This window comes from Gopherus flavomarginatus, chromosome 5 (genome assembly GCF_025201925.1).
Source record: "Gopherus flavomarginatus isolate rGopFla2 chromosome 5, rGopFla2.mat.asm, whole genome shotgun sequence".
Lineage (NCBI taxonomy): Eukaryota > Metazoa > Chordata > Testudines > Testudinidae > Gopherus > Gopherus flavomarginatus.
In genome coordinates this window covers 67625394-67646999 of record NC_066621.1, presented here as the reverse complement: position 1 = coordinate 67646999, position 21606 = coordinate 67625394, and the positions used below count along the sequence as shown (strand labels likewise).

Here is a 21606-nt window from a genome sequence, read left to right as displayed (position 1 = left end):
TTGCCTCCCTCTTTCGGGATACTATCACCTGGAGGAGGAAAACCTGGTGAAAGTCCCTCCCCACATTCCACTGTGGCACCTTCAGCCAAGGGTATGAGGGAGGCGGGAGAAAGTCCCCTACTAAGGCTACAACTCATACAGGAAAACTGCTGAAGTCCTCCTAGCTGGACCTCATCACTCATAGATAGAGAAAGCTTCCTGCTGTTACGCCACCACCTGCAGAGGGGAAGCCTGAAGAAACACTCCCCAAATCTTTGCTGGGACACCATCTTCATTTGGTTTGGAAAGCCCAGAGAAAGTTCTCTATTGGGGTCCCCTGACTCTGTTCTCAAACTCCCATCCCTCATGTGTCACAGGGCAACAGAGTGTTCATATGTCAGCACATGCTTGATGAAGCTTCTAGCATGGAGCTGAAGAATTCATTTGTTCTTTGAGTGTGTAGAATGAGGAGCCTATTCTGAACATGCTCAGAATGTCAGTCACTCCCTGTGAGGGACCCTTCCAGCTAAGGCCCTGTTGATGTAGGTTCTATAGTTTGTTAGAACCTGTTCTTCCCCATTAGGATTGTTTCTACAATGTATATAGGACCTAAGAAATCACGTAACATTGCATTGAGATTACTTATAAAGCCTAGCTGCTACTGTTAAGTATGATGTCTTCTTGGGAAAGGCTGTCAAGCAGTGTTTCATTGATATTATATGTGCAGTGCATGATGAGCTACTCTTATGACTGCAGCAGTAACTTGGGCCCTAATCCTGCAAACGCTGAAGCACTTGCTTAATTTTATTACTATGAATAGCTTCATACTCATAACAGTAAAGTTAAGCACATGCATGTTTGCAGGGTGGCAGCCTAAGCGCAGGCCTACGCTACTGTTTAAGTCAATCTAACTTATGTCACTTATATGAAAAGTCATCCCCCTGAGCGACGCAACTTACAGCAACCTAAATGCTGTCCACACTGGCGCTATGTCAGCAGGAGGTGCTATCCCACCGACATAGCTTCCGCCCCTCACAGTGGTGGATTAATTATGCCAACAGGAGAGAGCTCTTCTGTCGCACCAATGTAGCACTTCTAGTGTAGACTTGCCTTAAGGCTGAAACGATCACCTAGATAAAATCCATGTACTTCCACCATAGGTAACTATGAGCCCCAAGCAAGGGAGATAGCCCACACAGACAAACAAAAAAAATTACTGAATAGGAGAGGAATTGTGGAAGAGAATATATTCTGCAATATTACAATGACCTATAGTATACACCAAAACATACATAAATTTTTCTGAAGAAAAGATAGTCCAGTGATTGTGCCTTGCACACCACAGTCACTTGATTTAAATCAACAGAAAGAATCTGGAGTCAATTAAAGAAAGCAGTAGCTAAAGCAGCACATTGTGGACATCTGGAAAGAGCTGTCATTCATTTGCAGAGACTTCGGGGTATAATACAAGCTTTTAGTAGAAACAAAAAGCAGTGAACAGAATGATTGAAAAGAATTCACAATTTCTTTAAGAAACAAATTCTTAAAATGTGTGGCAGATATGTGCTCAGTTACATATCTGCTTTAGAATTCCAGTTAAACTCCTAATTAAACAAGGTCAGTGCTTTTCAATATATGTAAATTACAATAAGAGAACAACATGTTACAGAGCATTAAATCTTAAGCCCTCATCCTTATGCTTATGCCTATCTTTATACCCTGTGAATAGTCCCAAAGCTGTCTTCGTATGACTGAGAGGAAGAGATGGTGTCTATCTTCGTATTTGTTAAACACCTTTAAAAATGGGGCCTCATTACTGACTGGAGCCTTTAACATAAATATTAAATAAAAATAAAATATAGCAATTTTTTTTATTCTTTATTTTTAGCCGAGGGTCTAAAATTTATTGTGCAAGTGAGCATATATCTGAATCTTTATTCACTTACCCTTATAATCAATTTAAGTATTATTCCCCAATCACTATAACAGGAAATTGAAAGGCTGAGCAAATCCAAAGAAGTAGTGGACAATTCAAGGCTGACGTGAACAGGCCCAAATGCACAGATGTCAATGGGAGTTCTATTCTATACAGGTAATTTATACTATATGAATCACAGTGATAGCTAAGATATACCACTTAAAGTTATGCCAGAGCTTATGCTTGACCCAGTATCTGAAATACAGATTTCACATGAAGGCATCAATGCTGCAAGCACTTATGTGCGTAAGTATCTTTACACATGTAAGTAGTTTCACTGATTACAATAAGATTGCTCAAAAGTATAAATATTTGCAGGATCAGGGCCTAAGAATACATCATTGGGCTTCTGTTCCTGTGCAGAAAGAATTTACTACTCATGTATGTTCTTGTTATCTATGTGTTAGCAACTCAAGTCTTGTGATAAACAAAATTATGCAGTCAAGCCAATTTTTTTCCGACCTTTTAGATGATGCTTTTTGTCAAGCTTCTGGCGGCTAGGGGAAGAGCACCGTACAGAACATATTAATTTCCTCCCACATACTGTAGCTATTTTTTTAAAAGATATTTTTGACATACATTCTACAGATATAACAAAAACATAAATTAAGATGATTATGGAATATATACAATTTTAAAGGACAAAATTTAACCTGAATTCTGGTGACCCGGTATAGGGAATGCTTTTGAATTATTTATTTTAGTTTGGCAATATTATTAAACTTGTAATGCAGACTATAAAAAGGCCTATTTGATGCTATTGGTGGAGTTTCTATTTATATTGTTGACTTTTTCCTGTTATACTTACCTAGTGCAGCCCTTTTAATGGACACACAATGTGTTACTCTGTGCCCAAGCTCACCTACTCTTTCTTTTCTCAAAAGACAAGGCACATCTGCCACCTGCTCTAGTCTGTGTCCCAGCAACAACTGTCGAGCAGTAAAAAGATTGATTATCAGTCAAAAACCATTGCACAACACCAGATTTTGGTAGGTTAAGCTTGCTGATCCAGCAAGGGATGGTGTGAAATTTTCAGTAATGTGTGCCAACATTTTGGTGCTAAAAGAACAGCAGTGCATGTCACAGTGAAACACTGCCAAAGATATGCAGACAAAGCGTAGAAGTTTTTGTTTTGAATTTGGCTTGAGAGAGAGAGAGAGAGAGAGAGAGAGAGAATTGCTCAATCAATTTTAAAATCCTCTCTTAACAACAAGTCATGTGCATGGAAAACTATAATAAAAGTACCAATGCCCTGAAGATTTTATAACAAACTATAGCAATGGCTGTATAAAAATATTACAATAATATGAGCTTCATTTCAGTATCTCCTATGATATGAGACAAAATAGTATTTATTTAATATTATTGTTTAATGAAACAGTAAAACTCTTATTAAATCTAAAAGTGTATTGGTGTGTCTATGCAACACATGTAATAGAAAAAATACTAAGATTTGTCTCTCTCTTATTGTATGCATAGACTATTAATTAAATAAATGGTAGTCAATGGATCGGAATCATATTCAGGGTGATTTTCATATTATCTGTAACACCCTATCATGTGCATAATTGATGATGTAGCAGATAGGCATATCTTATCATAAATATAATTTATGAAGTTTTTATGGAAGCAAGATGTGAATATATTTACATGATATGGCTTAGTTGGTGGACTAAAATCTATACTTTAATAACTCATGAATAGCTCCATGAAAATAAAAATAAAAGGCATATTTCTAAAATTTAAGTCATATGAGCAGTTACTGGTCAATATTTGTATTTATTCATTGACATTTCTATAATACTCATCACTGTCGTATCTATTTATATAAGAGAATTAACACTTCTAGGTGAAACTAACATTATACTAAAGCAACAACTTTCTGTAAAAATTACAAGCTATTGTTGTCCTGAAATTTTTCACTTAGCAGTAAATATATTTGTGCTAGAAACTGTTCTTTCAAGGTAACAAAAGTAATTTTAAAATTACTGGGGAAAATAAACCATTGGTGCTTTTAAAAAGAGAGAAAGAAAACATAATTATAACTATATAAGAAAAGGCTAAAAATTCTCTTTAGAGCAAAGACATGTAAAACGTACACATTAGTTAAATGTTTTTATAAAATTTATTTATTTATCCCAAGATCATTGTTAAATGCACTGCATTGCACTTTTAGGCACCACAAGTATTTTTATAATCCAAAAAAAAAAAAAAACAACCAAAAAAGGATTTCATTTTTGTCTTGTTGGAATGGCACACTGGTAACACAGGCTGATCCTTAACAAACATAAAATTTCCCAGTCAGTCATCTGGCTTTCTGTAATAATTTAGCTAGCTAATTTTTATTCTAACTAACATTGTAGCTTATCATAAATGCCAGCTGTTTTGATGATTTAATAGAAAGTATTTAGTAGGAGTATTGTGACTTTGATACAGAACACTATTTAAGTTAACTTTGTAAAACTTCATCAAAATTAATTGTACAAATCCCAGAATGTACTCCATCATCTTAAAATATGAATGAAAACAATATTTACATCCAAATTTCCAAAGTAAATGAGTCAGAAACAGCATTATGTGTGTGCGTACAAATATCATTTGATGATTGTACTGAAAAAGGGATGAAATAGAGTGGGGAAGCTTTAATGTTTGTAATGAACAATTTTAAAATAATAAAACATTCACATCTGAATGATATGTACATGTGAGTGTAAATATTCGAACTTGTTGTATAAACATCCCAATAATTATTTTAATGATTTTTCATAAAGGTCAAATGACTAAATTAATAAATGCACTCTGAAATGCTGAACTATTTTCTTCCTAGCGTAATAAGGCTAATTAATTGTGTCTGTTAGGTGTCACTGAAACTAAAGAGTAAATTCAATAATCCCTGATTTAATTTATTATATTTTCACCATTTAACCTCCTGCAGGCTCCCTAATGTCTATTCAGATCTATATTAAATTAAGCACCAATGCTAATGAAGGGCAATAAACATGGCTGTCAGTAGATTTTTCTTTCATTAAGCACATTATCCTCTTACTGAGCTCTAAATGAGTAAACATTAGTTTTGTTAAACCATGCAAAAAGAGAGGATGAAAATCATTTTTAATTGCACCCCTGAAGCCATATAATATTTGTTTTTTTACCTTTCATTTTTTTGAATGGATCTAAAAAAGGCTCTCCAGTTGAAATATAAATGTCGGCATCATGGGGTATGTCTTTAGGTTCTAGTGCTTCAGTGCCGTCTGCCAAGAACACTCGTCGTGCAGCCATGTTCAGATTCAGTTTTTCAGTGCACTCTTCCAGCAGCTAAATGAAGGCAAGAGGTAAGGAATATTGATTGCGACAGAAAAATATATTCACAACATGACCAACATTTAGTGAAAGGATCAGGACTAAAAATTAGAAATCCATGCTTAAATGACTTACCAACCACAGTAACTGCACTATAAGTAACTTAGTTTTTTTGTAATCTTTGCTGGCAGTTAGTTGCTAACAGGATGATGAAAACACAGTAGATAATGTAACATTACAAAGAATTTTCAAAAATTACTATTTTTAGTCTCACACAGTATTGTAATTTGTTATGAACTCAACATTTTACACTCTGTAACTCTATTTATTTGAACAGTGTTTATACTGTAGTATGTGTTAATTATTCACTAATTTTATGTGTATTTTATATGTATATTATAGATATGCTGGAAAGGAATAATTTTAATATTAGCTCATTTTAAAATAAAAGGCAACTTCTTTCTTTACCTGCTGGTATAAAGTACAAACTATAAATAAAGTTAATGCATGTAAGAAAACCTTTTATTAGTATTTACCAGCTTAATGGATGGTACAGCAATCTTAGCAAAGATACTTCTTGTGCCATTCTTGTAAGCTGTTACTTTGATTACCCTTGGCTGGCATTTAATAACTTGGGGCACTTCAGATTCTTTCTGGGCAAGCTGGAATCTTGAGGAAGAGAACTGTGTACATCTGTTGCAAATAAAACCAATTTAGCTTGATCAGAGAAAAAGTTAATTTGTATTTTGTTGAATGCATCTATTTCTAAGGTCTTTTTATATACAATTATGTAGAATTAACATTTCTAATAAAAACCTTTGATGACTCTTCACATTATAGATATTTAAATCAGAATACCTGAGTTTTTAATATACTATGTAAGGAAATTGAACTCCTTTAAATAAAATAGATTTAGAATGATATCCTTCTATCACATATTTAGTTTATTTTAGATATTTAGCATATTTTATTTGTAATACACCACATTCAGAGCGCACCATTATAACTCAAGTATGAAGTTGTTATGCAGCATCTTCAGAGCCCTTTTTATTCTGGCTTTTATAAGAAAAAAGATCTCTTCAATCTTTAAAAATTAATCTCCAGTACCACCAGCATTTGACTAAATGTAAATAACAAACTTGGTACTAGAAAAGTTAACAATATTCTTATTAGTGTTTTCAGTGCATAAGTCATTTTCTTTATAATTCAATATAACTTAATGACTTGCTCTTAGTTGAAAAATTAAGAGCTAATGCTGCAGCCTTCATTCAGGCAAAATTCCGACAGCAATTAGACTGTAGAATGGGCCTTATGTCAATGTTTCTGTTCTTTAGAATGCAAAATATATTCAATGCCATTAGCAGAATAAAATGAAATGCACTAACATCCGATAAAGAAAAAATATCCTCAAAACTATTTTTAAAAGGGTAATTCCACAAAAAAATAATCTATAGTGCTATTGTACTATAAGGCTTTTCTTAGAAAACAAAGAATTTCTATTGCATAACTATAGGAAAGCTGCATGTTTTAACAAGAACATTGGTAATCTAACGCCACAATCCTGCACTGAGCTCTGTGTAAGTGCAAGGTCCAACCATAAAGAACTCAGAGCAGGTTTGAGGCCTAAGTATCTGATTCAACTCCGCTAAATGAGAATCTTTCAAACAATTTTAAAGGGCACTGGATTGAACCTTTACAGAATAAGTATTTTTATGCCCATAACCATAAAGTACAGGTATTTGACAATTTCCAAGCTTCTCGCTCTGTAATGAAAGTAATAGTTAAAGAACTTTTTGTTCTATAAGATTTTTAATCCCTTATTCATACTGGTGGGCACTTCTTAACACAAGTAGTCTCATTAAAGTCAAGAAGTTATTGTGTGAGAAACTGCTAACCCATGTGAGTAAGGAATTTAGAGTCTGGCTCTTAGTGAAGTATTACTACAATTTATCATTAAACTGCTTTTTGTGTGAAATTATAAAAATATACACAGAGGGCTAATGGATGCAGTTTATGCTGTATATACATAAATTTATTATGTGCACATGCACACACACACGACACTAGAAATAAATAAATCTTAAAGAATGCAATACATCTTAAAAATGAATAAAATTAGCAATGTCTTTTATTTGTATATTTTGGAGTATCAATTGAAGCATCATTATGATTTCTGTTGAAAGGAGAAACAGCATCAACAGTCACAGTTAAAAGCAACACAGAACAGCTTTGATTACCTTAGCTGACCTGCTGGAGCACTGAGAGGTCTGTTTCTCTTGGATGGCGATATAAGGCAGAAATTGTTTGTACTGTCTGATTTGTAGCTGCCTAGGTTTGATATTCTATCACTGCTCTGAACTGATTTTGTTTGATGTGTGGAACAATCTTGAAGTCCTGACCTTCTTGATACCACTGCCGATTGCAGATGAATGTTAGGGCCAAACAGAGGCTGTCCAGAGTTTTGCTTTCTGTCAGTATTTTTAATTGCTGTTTTTGCATAGGGTGAAATAAATTTTCTGAAAGTAAAATATGAAGAAAAACATAAAATTATATCCTCTTATGCTGGCCTTTTGCTTAGTTTAAGTAATCATTGAATCTGTGAGGTCATGGGAAAACCTGATAAGTGACAAGCATCGGTGAACTTATTTAATGTCAACGTACACTTGAAAAGTGGAAGAAAAGGAAACCAAATGATTAAGACATCAAGAAATTGTCATAATAATTAGTAGATTTTGAAAACAGTCCAAGACAAAATCTCAAGGAGGAAAATAAGATTTTCAATATGCTTTAAAACTATTTTTAAGATAACAAAGTCTTTTGTTTTATTCAACTTAGATATAATAAAACAAAATAACACACCACCGAAAAAAGTAAACTGAGATTCCATCAAATATAGCCTGAGATTTTCAAAGGGAGTTAGACAGAAATTCAGCAGGAATTAGGCACCTCAATCCTTGTAGTTCTTTTGTAAATCCCAGCCGTAGTTTCAATAAAAATTAAGTTTTACAAAATCCAATGATAAAAATATTCACTGAAATTGCAAAAAAAAAAAAACCTACTAGACACATCAATCTTTTATAAAATGAATACACTTTTCTCTACAACTTGTATGGTTCAAATATTGCAGAATTGTGGCAGTGAATGAGTACCTCAATGTGAAATTGACTAGAAACAAAAGCAAAAAGTGCAAATTTACTTTCATTGTTTACTTTCTGCATTTCCCTAAGTATAGGCAAACAATATAACAAGTAAAATGTAAATTTTTTTAAATGTTGCTTTAACAATCTAAGATGTTACTAATAACAAAAGTAAAGGCATTTCCACATGATTTTTAACCTGTTCGTGTCCCCTTAAAATAGTTTTGTGTGTGTTTTGATTTCCATTTTGTTTTTGTACTAAGAAATCTGTCCTTTCCCCCACTACTAAACTCTAACCCTGAAGACCCAGGTTCAAATTCTTGTTCAAGTCATTAGTAAAAATGTGTTTGAATAGTTTTATATTAGCCCTCACTTGTGCATGTCATAAAACCATTGTCGAATTTAGCTCAATTAAGCTCTGCTTAAGCAAGTTCCATAATTAGAATAGCAGGAACTGCTGAAGGTCAAGATTGAGGAAAACTGAAAGAGCTATATCTGGGGCAGGTAGCAGAACCCACCTGATTTATGCCTGAGTCAGACCAGTGCTAGTCTTGCTTCACTTAAACTATGCAATAAATTCACTTATAACATTAAAAAAATAACGATCATAAGGCAATTTTTTTTAAAAAGAACAAAAATAGAGAATAAACAACAGATAGCTCTAAGTTTGAGACTAATATTATGTTGATGTCATAGGAATAAATGATGTAATGCACCACAAGATTGGCATTTTATAGATCCAGATATAGATCACAATTTATTTTTCATTCACTCTTTTCTTACGACTGGAGGGTGTCTTACTAGTATCAACAGCCAAGCAGAAGCAACAGAAGAGTCTGACATGGTCAGTTCCTCACTCTAGCTTGCAGATTTTCATAATTCATGAGTGTCACGTTGTTCTGATGAACTACAAGAGCCCGATGATGTCACACCCACAAATTATAAGATATTTTTTGCACGTCGAAGTATTTCAACAATTCAAATATTATACATCAAAATACTGTGATTAAATAATGTTAAGAGTTTGAGTTAAATCAAGAAAAAAAATCTATGTAGCACTATGGCTACAAACATATTGAGGTACGTTTTGAATTCTGATTAGTGAGACAAAAAAGACATTAATATCTTGTAAATGTTCATTTTCCTCCAAGGCTGTCTTATGTGCCATTTGAAAAGTGAAGAAGATCTTGTTTTCCTTTTTACAATAAAATCTACTAGAACCCATTACTTATTACTGAAAAAATAAATCCTTGGTACTAGTCCTTACTGAAGAGTGAATTATTTTGTTAGAATATTAACTGCCTTGGCTTTACCTCTGAAAAACAAACTAACAAGGGAGTCATTTATTTTAGTAAATAATTATTACTTCATATTTACCGCTAATGAATTTTAGAAATATTTTTCAACCACATACGCCACTTTATAAATGACCTGTTGGTGAATAAGACCATCATTAAAGGAAAATAGGTGTGAGACTAACGTAGGCAGCCTTTGTACACACTAGCATCTTCTTAAAATTTTCCATCATTGCACCATCATTGTTCAGTTTCACCAGGGTAAGAACACTAGTATACACAGGTGAGTCAACAGCACCCATATTTAAACTGGGGTGCAATCTACAGATGGTTAACATGCCAACAGTTACCACATTTGCTACCAACAGTAGATTTATACTTGAGGTAGTGCAATGTTGGGACATGTTAAGAAAACGCTAGTTTGGACACAACCCTAGCGCACAGTTCACTGGAGAATTAATATATCATAGGGTGAAGAGCTCAGCCTGTAGTGAAAAACTACACTATGTTTTTAGATTGTCATGTGATTTGTGAAATGACATTAAGTGCCATGGTAAAATGTAGGATTCCTCACTCTTTATTAAGGCAAAAATCCTGTTCAGATCAATGTTAAATCATAGAATCATAAATTATTAGGGTTGGAAGGGACCTCAAGAGATCATCTAGTCCAACCCCCTGCTCAAAGCAGAACCAATCCTCAAATCCCTAAATGGCCCCCTCAAGGATTGAACTCACAACCCTGGGTTTAGCAGGCCAATGCTCAAACCACTGAGCTATTCCGCCCCCCCAATCGAGCCAAAAGGTTGTAATCCCATGTTTGGGTGGCACAAGGAAACATGTTTGTGTAGGACTCCTGTAGTTCATTGTCTGGTTATGCTGAAAGGACAGGAGACATTTAACATGGGTTCAATCAGGCCACGACTTTATTATTAGATGTCTGGGACTACCCAGCAGATAAGTGTACAGTGCAGATAACCCCCATGTTTATTCCATAGTTAATGGAATATGGGGGGCTTTTACCAGTTCCTCCTCTTTTTCCATACCTGGGGAAAGGGGCTACCACCAGCTTCCCCTCTTTTTGCCTCTCGATCCCTCCAGTAAATCCATTGCCGGGACCATACCGTCCACCTCCGCCTCATAGGAGGGTTAAAGTGGGCTATAAGAATGGGGGGTTGGCTCCCTGCCATACCAATCATAGAAGTCCCCAACCGCTCCCCGTTCACTCCTTTAACAAACACCTCTTTTTAAAAAGAACAGGAATACTTGTGGCACCTTAGAGACTTTGTTAGTCTCTAAGGTGCCACATATACTCCTGTTCTTTTTGCGGACACAGACTAACATGGCTGCTACTCTGAAACCTCTTTTTAAGTCCTTTTCCAAGCCATTTATCTGGTCACTGTATACCTTCCCTATGGAGTACCTGCAGTGGACATCTGCCACAAGGAGGTGCTATCAATTAGCTTGGCTGCCTCCTCCCCACACCCAGTCGGGTTCCCAGACATCTAATGCTATCTTTTATATCAGTTAAAAAAATGATGGCACCTAAGACAGACAAGTGAACCCCATCTTCCCGAAACAACTCTGCTGCCCCATATACTGTGCCAGGACGTGAAATTACTGTCCTTCCTATGGTCCCAAGAAATTTGGCCACCTCCCTATTCACATACCTCCTGGTCTTGTCTACCCTGTGGGGGATCATGGCTCCCCACCAGACCCTGCGCTGAAGTATGTCTGACCACATAATGTTAACTCTTGGAAAAACTACACTATTTTTTTAGAAAGCGACAAAGAGTCCTGTGGCACCCGAAGTGGGTACTCACTCACGAAAGCTCCAATACTTCTGTTAGTCTATAAGGTGCCACAGGACTCTTTGTCGCATTTTACAGATCCAGACTAACATGGCTACCCCTCTGATATTTTTTTAGAGACTTTGTCATGTGATTTGTGAAATGACATTAAGTGCCATGGTAAAATGTACGATTTTTCACTCCTTATAAAGGCAAAATTCCTGTTCAGATCAATGTAAATATCAAGCCAAAAGGTTGTAATCCCATGTTTGTGGCACAAGGAAACATGCTTGTGTAGGGCTACTACTATTGGGTTTAATATTGAGAAAAAAGGTGGCCAAGAATTAAAGCAATAGGACAGACTCAAGATGCTTAAATGAAAGAAACAAAAGAATCCCAAATCCTATGTGTACTAAGGTCTAAAATCTTTATTGCATATTTACTAGCAGTTCTAGAATTGCTTCTTTGTATGATTATATTGAGGAAGTTTTTAGAGAGATGTTTGTAGTTATTATAAAAGCAAATTATTCTAAGCTCTAATTCATACACTTTAAATTAATTTAGATACAACATAGAAGTTTTATTTTACTATAAATTTTTCAAAGAGATTTTCAAACTATCCATGTAAATTTAACCAGGATACATATCAACCTATTTTTATTATTTAAGCACAAAACAATAGTATTTTTTAAATAAAAGAAAGCATTCTACCCAGTTTTGAGTTTTCTAAGACATAAATCTACATGAGGCTAACAATCCTATTCATAAGTGAAAAATGTGGCTACTTTGACAGACCCTGGTTCAATAACAAGTATGCAGGTTGAAGTTATCACACAGTTTTGGATGTGAATTCAACAGCAGGATAATGACAGTTGCCAAGGATTTGTACTTGCTGTCGCTTAGTACCAGTGTTGCCTGTCAAATTGTCTTCTTTTTCTCATACAGAAGCCATAGAATTTTTATGGATAGCAATTACTTACAATATACAATGAAGTACATCAAATGTAACAACCACCCTTTAGCCCTTCATTATTTGGTCGTCTCTTTGTTATATCTAGTAATCCATTTTCACCTAAATTATTTATTTATACTGTATATTTGACAAGCATATATTTTTCTTGCTTTATATTTTTGAAGTACTTAAAACCTTGCTCAAGATATATAGCTATTTATTTTAATATTAATTGTATTTTCAGCTAAACTTTATCTTATTACTATTTTAATAGTAGTTAAACTTCTAGTTGGACTAACTGTAACTAGTACAATCTAGATGCCAAGCTAGTTTATATCTCTAAATATTTATCCTCATAAAACATTAACTGAGACTTAGCTATAACGGAAGTTCACATTGCTACCCTATCTTCCTCCAGGTATCATATACATGTTTATATAGACTTGCACTGATATTATTTTGTTTTGCCACCTAATTGTCTACTGCAAATAACTGCATTAGTATAACCTTGTATTGACAGACCATGCCACTCTAGTAGATTTATATCTTTATCATTTTGAGTTGATACTGTAATGTACTCTCCATTGATTGTACTCTCATTGTTTCATTATATATTGGTATGATATCTTTTCTGCAAGAGGCTTGCACTGACATCATCATAATACTGTTGTGATAACACTATGTCCAATTTTACTTAACAAGAAAGTTACGACACAAATTATACACATATGGTAAAATCCAGGCCCTACTTAAGTCAGTGGGGGTTTTGCCATTGACTTCACTGGAGCCACAGTTTCATCCCCATTTGGTAGTTATTTTTTTTAAATTCAATATCTTGCACATGTATATTTGTCTCAGGCATCACAAGAAGAAAGACAAGACACCAGGAACATGATTTAATGATGCTCCAATTTTATTAATTTATCACATCTGGGAAATTATCTGGCAATAACTCATCCAATGCAGATCAACTTTCTTCTAGAATCTGTACCACTTGGAGAAGACTGCCTCAAGTCCTCACTCCTCCAAACCTTTAACCTGCTCCCAGCACCATTGCTGGGACCGCACCATTCTTCCCTCATACAAGAGTTGAGAGCATGGAGGAAAAGTGGTGGCCTCTCACTATACCAGACATTAGGAGCCACAACTTATGCCCCAGATTCTTTACACAATGCCCTTCCAGCTCCTGTTTATCAGGGAACCAGGATCCCTTTAAATAAGCATCTGCACTGGATGCCTGCCAAGGTACAAAAAGATGAACATTTTACTATCTCACTTACCACCTGGGAATAAAATCATGGCTCTGTTGAAATCAGTGGGAGTTTTGTTATTGACTTCAGAGAAGTCAAGACTTATCCCAGGTCTGTGGGTTCCTGAGGGGAAGATGAAAAAAATTCACATCACCCAGACCAACCTAGCAATGAAGGAAAAATTCCTTCCCAGCATACCTTCTGGGGGCCCAAAAGGTGATTCCCATGATGCTCAGAGCAGGACCCAGAAATCCAGTTTTATTGTAATCCCAAGAGTGTGGGGATGATGTGGGCTATTTCTCTCAGTTGCAGATTGGTATGTTAAACAGGGGAAAGGGCTTATAAATACTTCCCAAGGCTGCACAGGAGCCTGGGTTACCACTGCACCCTTCAGTTTGACCAATAAACTCGGACTTCCTCCTGGTCACCATTAACTCATCCCTAAGCCCACAAGGAAGCAGAGGTCCCCACACAGTCGGGAGGGGGGAATCCTTAAAGGAGCCCCAGGATTTTTTTTCCTCTCACAGTCCAAACAAAAGACTCCCCATATCTGAGACAGAGGAAGGAATGCAATAAGAACCATCTCTAACAAAAAAGGATCAGCACAGCTGTTACTAAATCAGCCAGGTAGAGGAGGCTCTCTTTTTAGCTTATCTGCAAGAGCTGCTGCATGTAGGCCACCTGGTCCAAGTTTAAGTTTTCAGTGTTGGTTATGAATATATATTAAGCCATATTTTAGCCACACTAGAGACGTGGTGATAAGAAAGAAAGAAGTACTATTGGCATGGGGTACATTGTGAGGAATGGGCTCCACAATGGAGGGCATCTTATAGAAACAAGTAGGAGAGAATAAGGGGGAGGGGTTTAAAATAAGCAAATAGAGGGGAAGTTTATTTTGCTTACAATATAATGTAAACACAAATTTTATTTAAAAGTTAAACTACGGTTATTGGTTATGTTACAACCATTTCCTCAATACTTAGTTTTTTATTTAGTTAGATTATAAACTCTTTGGGAATGAAACAACAGGAAACAATGTAGGAACCACTAACTGGGCTAAGTTACTTTAGAGTATCGTATCACCAGTTACTCTCCTGAAGCACTGAGACAATATTGTGACAAATGTATAAACTAGGGCTGTCCAATCGATTAGAAAAATGAATCACGATTGATTGCGTGATTAAAAAAATTAATTGCAATTAATCGCACTGTTAAACAATAACAGAATACCATTTGTATAAACATTTTTGGATGTTTTCTATGTTTTCAAATATATTGATTTCAATTACAACCCAGAATACAAAGTGTACAGTGCTCATTTTATATTTATTTTTTATTACAAATATTTGCACTGTAAAAAACAAAAGAAATAGTATTTTTCAATTTACCCAATACAAGTACTGTAATGCAATCTCTTTATCATGGAAGTTGAGCTTACAAATGTAGAATTATGTACAAAAAAAACTGAATTAAAAAAATGTAAAATTTTAGGGCCTGCAAGTCCACTCAGTACTACTTCTTGTTCAACCAATCGCTTAGTTTGTTTACATTTATCAGAGATAATGTTGCCTGCTTCTCAGGGCGGGTGCAAGGATGTTTCGCGCCCTAGGCGAAACTTCCACCTTGTGCCCCTCTCAAGCCTTGTGGAAGCCCTCCGCCCTAACGTGCCCCCCCCGGGGCAGCTCCCCACCCACCTCCGCCCTGAGGCCCCCCCCACAGCAGCTCCCCCCCTCCACCCTGAGGCGCCCACCCCCACGGCAGTTCCCTCCTCCGCTCTAAGGTGGCCCCCCCGCGGCAGCTCCCCCCGGCCCAGGGAGCCATGTGGCAGTTCCTCACCCCAGCTCACCTCTGCTCCACCTCCTCCCCAAGCACTCCGTCGCCGCTCCACTTCTCCCGCCTCCCAGGCTTGCGGCGCCAATCAGCTGTTTGGCACTGCAAGCCTGGAATGGAGAGAAGCAGAGGGGGGCAGCGTGCTCAGGGGAAGAGGCAGAGCAGAGGTGAGCTGGGGTAGGGAGCGGTTCCCCTGCATGCCGCGCCCCTCCCCCTTACTTGCTGCAGGCGGCCCTCCCCGCGCCCCCCTGCCCTAAGTCCCTCCGCTTAAATGCTGATGACGATGGGGGCGGCCGAAGATCTGGCCGCCGTGGTCACCACCGAAGGACCCGAAATGCCGCCCCCCAAATGCTAGTACCCTTAGGACCGCTTAGGTCGCCTAATGGGTTGCACCGGCCCTGCTGCTTCTTGTTTCTCATGGCACTGTTGTAGTTGGCGAAGCAAGATATTTACGAGACAGATGCGCTCAAGATTCATATGTCCCTTCACGCTTCAACCACCATTCCAGGGGACATGCGTCCATCCTGATGATGGGTTCTGCTCAAGAACAATACAAAGCAGTCTGTTCATTTTCATCATCTGAGTCAGATGCCACCAGCAGAAGGTTGATTTTCTTTTTTGATGGTTTGGGTTCTGTAGTATCTGCATCAGAGCGTTGCTCATTTAAGACTTCTGAAAGCATGCTCCACAGCTCATCCCTCTCAGATTCTGGAAGACACTTCAGATTCTTAAACCTTGGGTTCACTGCTGTAGCTATCTTTAGAAATCTCACATTGGTACCTCCTTTGCATTTTGTCAAATCTGCAGTGAAAGTGTTCTTAAAATGAACAACATGTGGTGGGTCATCATCCAAGACTGGTATAACATGAAATATATGGAAGAATGCGGGTAAAACAGCAGGGGACATACCATTGTCCCCTAAGGAGTTCAGTCACAACTTTAATTAATGCATTATTTTTTTAATGAGCATCATCAGCATGGAAGCGTGTCCTCTGGAATCGTGGCCGATGCATGAAGGGGCATACAAATGTTTAGCATATCTGGCACATAAATACCTTGCAATGCCGGCTACAAAAGTGCTATGCAAATACCTGTTCTCACTTTCAGGTGACATTGTAAACAAGAAGTGGGCAGCATTATTTTCAGCAAATGTAAACAAAGGTGTTTGTCTGAGCGATTGGCTGAACGAGAATTAGGATTGTGTGGACTTGTATGCTCTGAAGTTTGATATTGTTTTGTTTTTGAGTGCAGTTATGTTACAAAAATAAATCTACATTTGCACTTTCATGACAAAGAGATTGCACTATGGTACTTGTATGAGGTGAATTGAAAAATACTATTTCTTTTGTTTACCATTGTTACAGTGCAAATATTTGAAATAAAAAATAATACACACTGATTTCATTTACAACACAGAATACAATACATAAGAAAATGTAGAAAAACATCCAAAATATTAAATAAATTTCAATTGGTATTCTATTGTTTAACAGTGCGATTAAAACTGCGATTAATCGCAGTAATTTTTTTTTAATCGTGATTCATTTGTTTGAGTTAATTGTATGAGTTAACTGCGATTAATCAATAGCTCTACTATCAGATAATCAATATGTGTTTGTTTTAATAAAAGATGCTTACTTCTGTTCTAGGATTAGTCCCCCCCCATGCCAAGTTGTACAGTGTTAAAATGATCAAGTTTTGTTTACATCTTGTTAAAATACAGCATATTGCCTCCAAACTGTTCTCTGCGAAACAGTAAGAGCTTAGAAAGAAGCATAAAACTTTCTTTGTTAGTGAGCCAAGGATAAACTTTCTTACAGTTAAATAATCTTCCAAGAAACAAAAATACATACTTACATTAAATGCACAAACACATTAGTTAATGAACACTTGCTTCATTCACTATGCATCTTGTCAGGTAAGTTGCAGAGCTCCTAAAGCTTGTAGAAGAGAGCTTTCTTAGATTTCCTAAAGTGTGTAGGAGAAGGGCTCCATTCTGCATGAGGGAGAGGGTATCAGGAGTGGGCCACAAAGCTGATTGTGATTCCAAAAGCTCCAATCTCTCAATTTTCCCTTTTATTAAAGGAAAAAATAAACTGCACCAGATCTAAACCTGACTTTCTGCATGATGGGGGAGGCAGAACCAAGGATATAGTGGCCCCATCCCCCTGCAGCTACCCACAGGATGGGTTGCCCACATAGGGAAGTAAGGGTGATGCCTTATGCCATCTTATGACCTTGCATGACTTGTATGACATATAAGGATTTGCCCCTTAAATATATATGTGCAACATCTTGTATCTTTTAATCATGTTTGTATATTTACATTATTTTTATTGCTATAATGACTTAAATTGACTACTAGGGCCCAGTTTGGCATGCCTGTTCCCCGCTTGGTTGGGGAATTCCAGGGGAAGGACTAATATCTAACCAAGTGAAAAAATCTGAAAATCTGAAGAAGAGGAGGCCTTTGTTTTTAAGGCTTCAAAGCCACAAAGATCACTAATTTTGAGATGATTAAAAATTTAGATAAACTAAAATTTAGATAGCTCAGCGTGATCTATGGCTAAAACATTTCTCTGTATCTGCAGTGTTCTGAGGCACTTTTCAGATTGATTAAAGGAAACTAACAGTAAATGTTACTGTGCAACCATGAAATTATCTTTAAAAATTACCTCTATTTTCAGCTTTAAATTGTTGCTAATAAAGTTATTTTTCTCAATTATATTCTTTGCAGCATATCACAAAATAGCAAATTAAAAATCTTACCTCGGCAAATGTTGTAAGTGGGAAGATGTGATGACTTTATTCACATACTGCTTCACTACCATAGTTTGTACACTGTTATGACATGAAGACGATGATGAAGTTAAGAATTCATTATTTCTTTGCGATGCCTCAAAAGTTGGACTGCAAGGTACATGAGCACTTACTGGCCTTTTGTCATTTGCCATTTCCTGTTTAGAAATGTCAATGGCAGTAATTAAAATTAATACAGAGGTTTTTTTCCATTAATAGTTACAACTGAAACGCTTTGATTAATTAGCATGAACCCAGTCCAGTAGTGTCTTTTCACATGAGTAATCTAACTGAAGCCAGTATGAAACATAGTGGGTTTCTGAACATAGTAATGTTCAGTTTGGATGAAGGCAGATTGTATTTTGTATGTATTTACATTCTTAGGGAACAGAATTTGGAGATGGTGAGGAGCAATAGCAATTTGGAGGCTTAAAGAGAGAGAGAGGTGGAGGGATAAAAAAGTCTTCTCTATGGAGCTAGACTGGTGGAATTATCCAGAAATCCTAAAGGCTTGTTTTTGAGGTTTTGTAACTTACTAACAGTTTATTGTTGAAATTAATTTGGAAGGAATATTATTTCATTTATTACGAAATGTTATTGTGGAAGCTATATGCAAGACTTTCCAAAGTATAAGATTAAAGTGTTAAAAGATTCTTGCTTTTATATATACATAAAGCTAACAGAAGGAGAACCAATTAGAGTATGGTAATGAATTGCTCATGCTCAACCATGCAAAATATCAGAGTCAAAAGTTTATGTCTTGATCCCAAGAAGTGCTGAGCACTCACAACTCCTGTTAAATCAATGGGAGCAGTAGATGCTCGGCAACTCTTAGAATCAGGCATTTACAGATTAAGGCCCCAGTCCCACAAATAATTACTCTCATGCTTAATTTAAAACATGTATGTAGCCCCATTGGCACCAGTGAGACTACTCACATATATACGTCTTTGCAGGTTTGGAACTTTTTGTATATGTTTCAAATAAATATTATTTATTTCCAGAATGCAGAAACTGTGGAGTAGATCCTCATCTGCTGTATGTAGATTTCTACCTATTTTAGTCTTCGGAAGAATGTGGGAGATATCAATATTTTTAAAAAAAAATAAATATTGTGTGTCTCTGTCTACATGAGCAGTATCATGCTGTCTCTTACACAGAAGCAAAGAGTTAACTCAATCCTGGATGGTTTTATAGATCTCCAGGAAGGGAGATAATGACTCTAACTCAACTGCCAGTGTTTAATGCACAAATCCACTGCTGGAATTCTACCTCTAGCCTCCTTAGTAAGATGCTTAAACTGGATTGATTAGGATCAGGAGTCCCACAATAGACAAAGTAACTTTGAGATGGATAAAAAAGCTGATTTCAGAGTGGGGAGACACTGACTGAGGGTCAGACTGAGGCAGAGACTGCAGGTATGAAGTCTGCCTCACCCAGCTCCAATACTGGAAGTACCTGGGACACAAGGGACCTATTTAAGCTTACAAGGAAAGACTAAGGTTTAAGTAAGATAACGTGTATGGACCTTTTGTTGTTTTAATCCTTTTCCTCTGTGTTTGGTACATGCCTGAGGATAAGTAAATAATATTTTGTTTCAAAGAGGCTGTTTTGAGTCACTGTATTTTCATACTGATCATAGGCTCCCAAAGAGAAGTCTATAACAGGAATCAAAACCCAACTAGATCTCCTGGGAAACACTTGGTAAATAGGAGTTCAAAGACCTGGAGACTCAGTCAAAGAGTGGATTGAATTGCGGGATTCGCCTCTGACCGAAGTTCAGACATAGCCCTGTCACTTGGAAAGGGTGCCCACCCAGAGACTGAGAGAGGGTACAGCTCATCCTGAACTGTGATAAACCTACTGTGTGCAAAACTTTAATTTTCTTGTAGCCACTTCTATTAAAATGGGGAACTGAAGGTAAGGTGCAACACCTGTAGTTCAGAATTCAAAACGATCTGCTTCTCATGTTCTTATAATGGTTTTGGTCACTTACCAAAAAATAATAAACAACAATAATAACAATAATAATACCAGTACCTAACGGGAAAGCTAAAGCAAACTTAATTAATCCAAGAATTTATAAAATCCCTTTTACAAATGAGGCTACTGACATTTTTTAAAGCAAGACAGATTTAGCACTATAGCTGTATAAAAACTAACCACCCAGCGGATAGAAATAATTTCAGCATTTGCAAATGTTTTCTTTGTTTGCAGTGTGAACCCCTACAAACACAGGCTAAATAAAAAAAAATCACCACCTGAGAAGGATTTTTGAAATCAGGCCCTTTAAGGTATAGTTTATAATCACTCAGGGCCATATTCTGCCACCCTATATCATGCTGAGTAGTGTCTTACTCCTTAAATAGTCCCAATGGAATTAATGGGAGTATCTGTATAGAAAGGCACGACTCAAAATGCCAATGGTGGCAGAATCTGGTCCTTAGAAAATGGAACAAGAAGTCTTTATTCTTTGTTTCTTTATTCTTAGAAATATCCTTGAACCGACTGTGATACAAGTTGTTACTCTTTTCCTCAATGTGGCAGGTGAGGCGGCTTCAGGGAGTTAGTCAGGGAGCAGGCCAGCAGGTGGTTCGAGCAGGTCTGCCCTTGACACTCTTTCTAGCCCTTTTAGGCCTCTGGAGGTATGTCTACAATGCCATGTAAACTCAGGGTTAGCAGAACTTGAGTTAGCAGACCATGGGTTTGTTAATCTAGGACTTGATGGTCTACACTCATTTGTAACTCCAGGTTAGGAACTGTTGAGCCCTGGGTCCCAACGTGGTGCTCCAGCGTCTACAGTGCATTATGTTGGCCTGAGTCCAACCACCCATAACCCAGACTTCCTAGCACCCTCTCAAAGTGTGGCCACTCTAGCCCTTTGTTTGTGATGCAGGAAAATCTGACTGCCCACCAAAACTGACTGTCCAGAGGACAAAGAAAGTCAGCCAGTGGGATTGTGGAATACTTTTGGCAGACTCCCAGAGCATGAGTCCAGTAGGGCTGCATCTACACTGCAAAGCAATAGGGCTTGAACTTTGGGTCCTGGCTTGACTCAGGCTTGGACTTTCCACCCTCGTGGGGTCCTGGGACCGTGGGTCCAAGCCCTGGGTTAGCACAATTTTTGTGAAGATGGAAGGGGGTTAGGCTTGACCCTCAGTTCGAACCTGGGCTTACAACAGAGTGTAGACATACCCTGAGATGAGTCCTGTTGGTAGCCTGGCCTGCGCACAGTGGTGTCCTGGTGCCAGTATGTCCAGCACAGGGCAAAGAAGATCTGACAGACACTGTCAAAGTCA

General features: G+C 37.1%; 1 protein-coding gene across 10 annotated transcripts in view; it reads right to left on the bottom strand.

The window, feature by feature from the left end:
- Positions 1-21606, bottom strand: part of DCDC1 (doublecortin domain containing 1) — a 414877-nt gene that overhangs the window by 371483 nt on the left and 21788 nt on the right. For 7 of the 10 annotated variants that reach the window (XR_007774648.1, XR_007774649.1, XM_050954983.1 and 4 more), the window contains exons 2-5: positions 18278-18465; positions 7495-7773; positions 5794-5950; positions 5110-5272 (exon numbers count right to left, since the gene is read on the bottom strand). Coding sequence is in view for 8 of the 10 variants with exons in the window: in XM_050954983.1 (XP_050810940.1) it covers positions 5110-5272; positions 5794-5950; positions 7495-7773; positions 18278-18465 (787 nt within the window). In the remaining 2 variants the exon portion in view is untranslated. Of the gene's footprint in view, positions 1-5109; positions 5273-5793; positions 5951-7494; positions 7774-18277; positions 18466-21606 lie in introns of those variants that run through there. The other 3 variants (XM_050954989.1, XM_050954991.1, XM_050954990.1) reach the window with 3 other exon arrangements.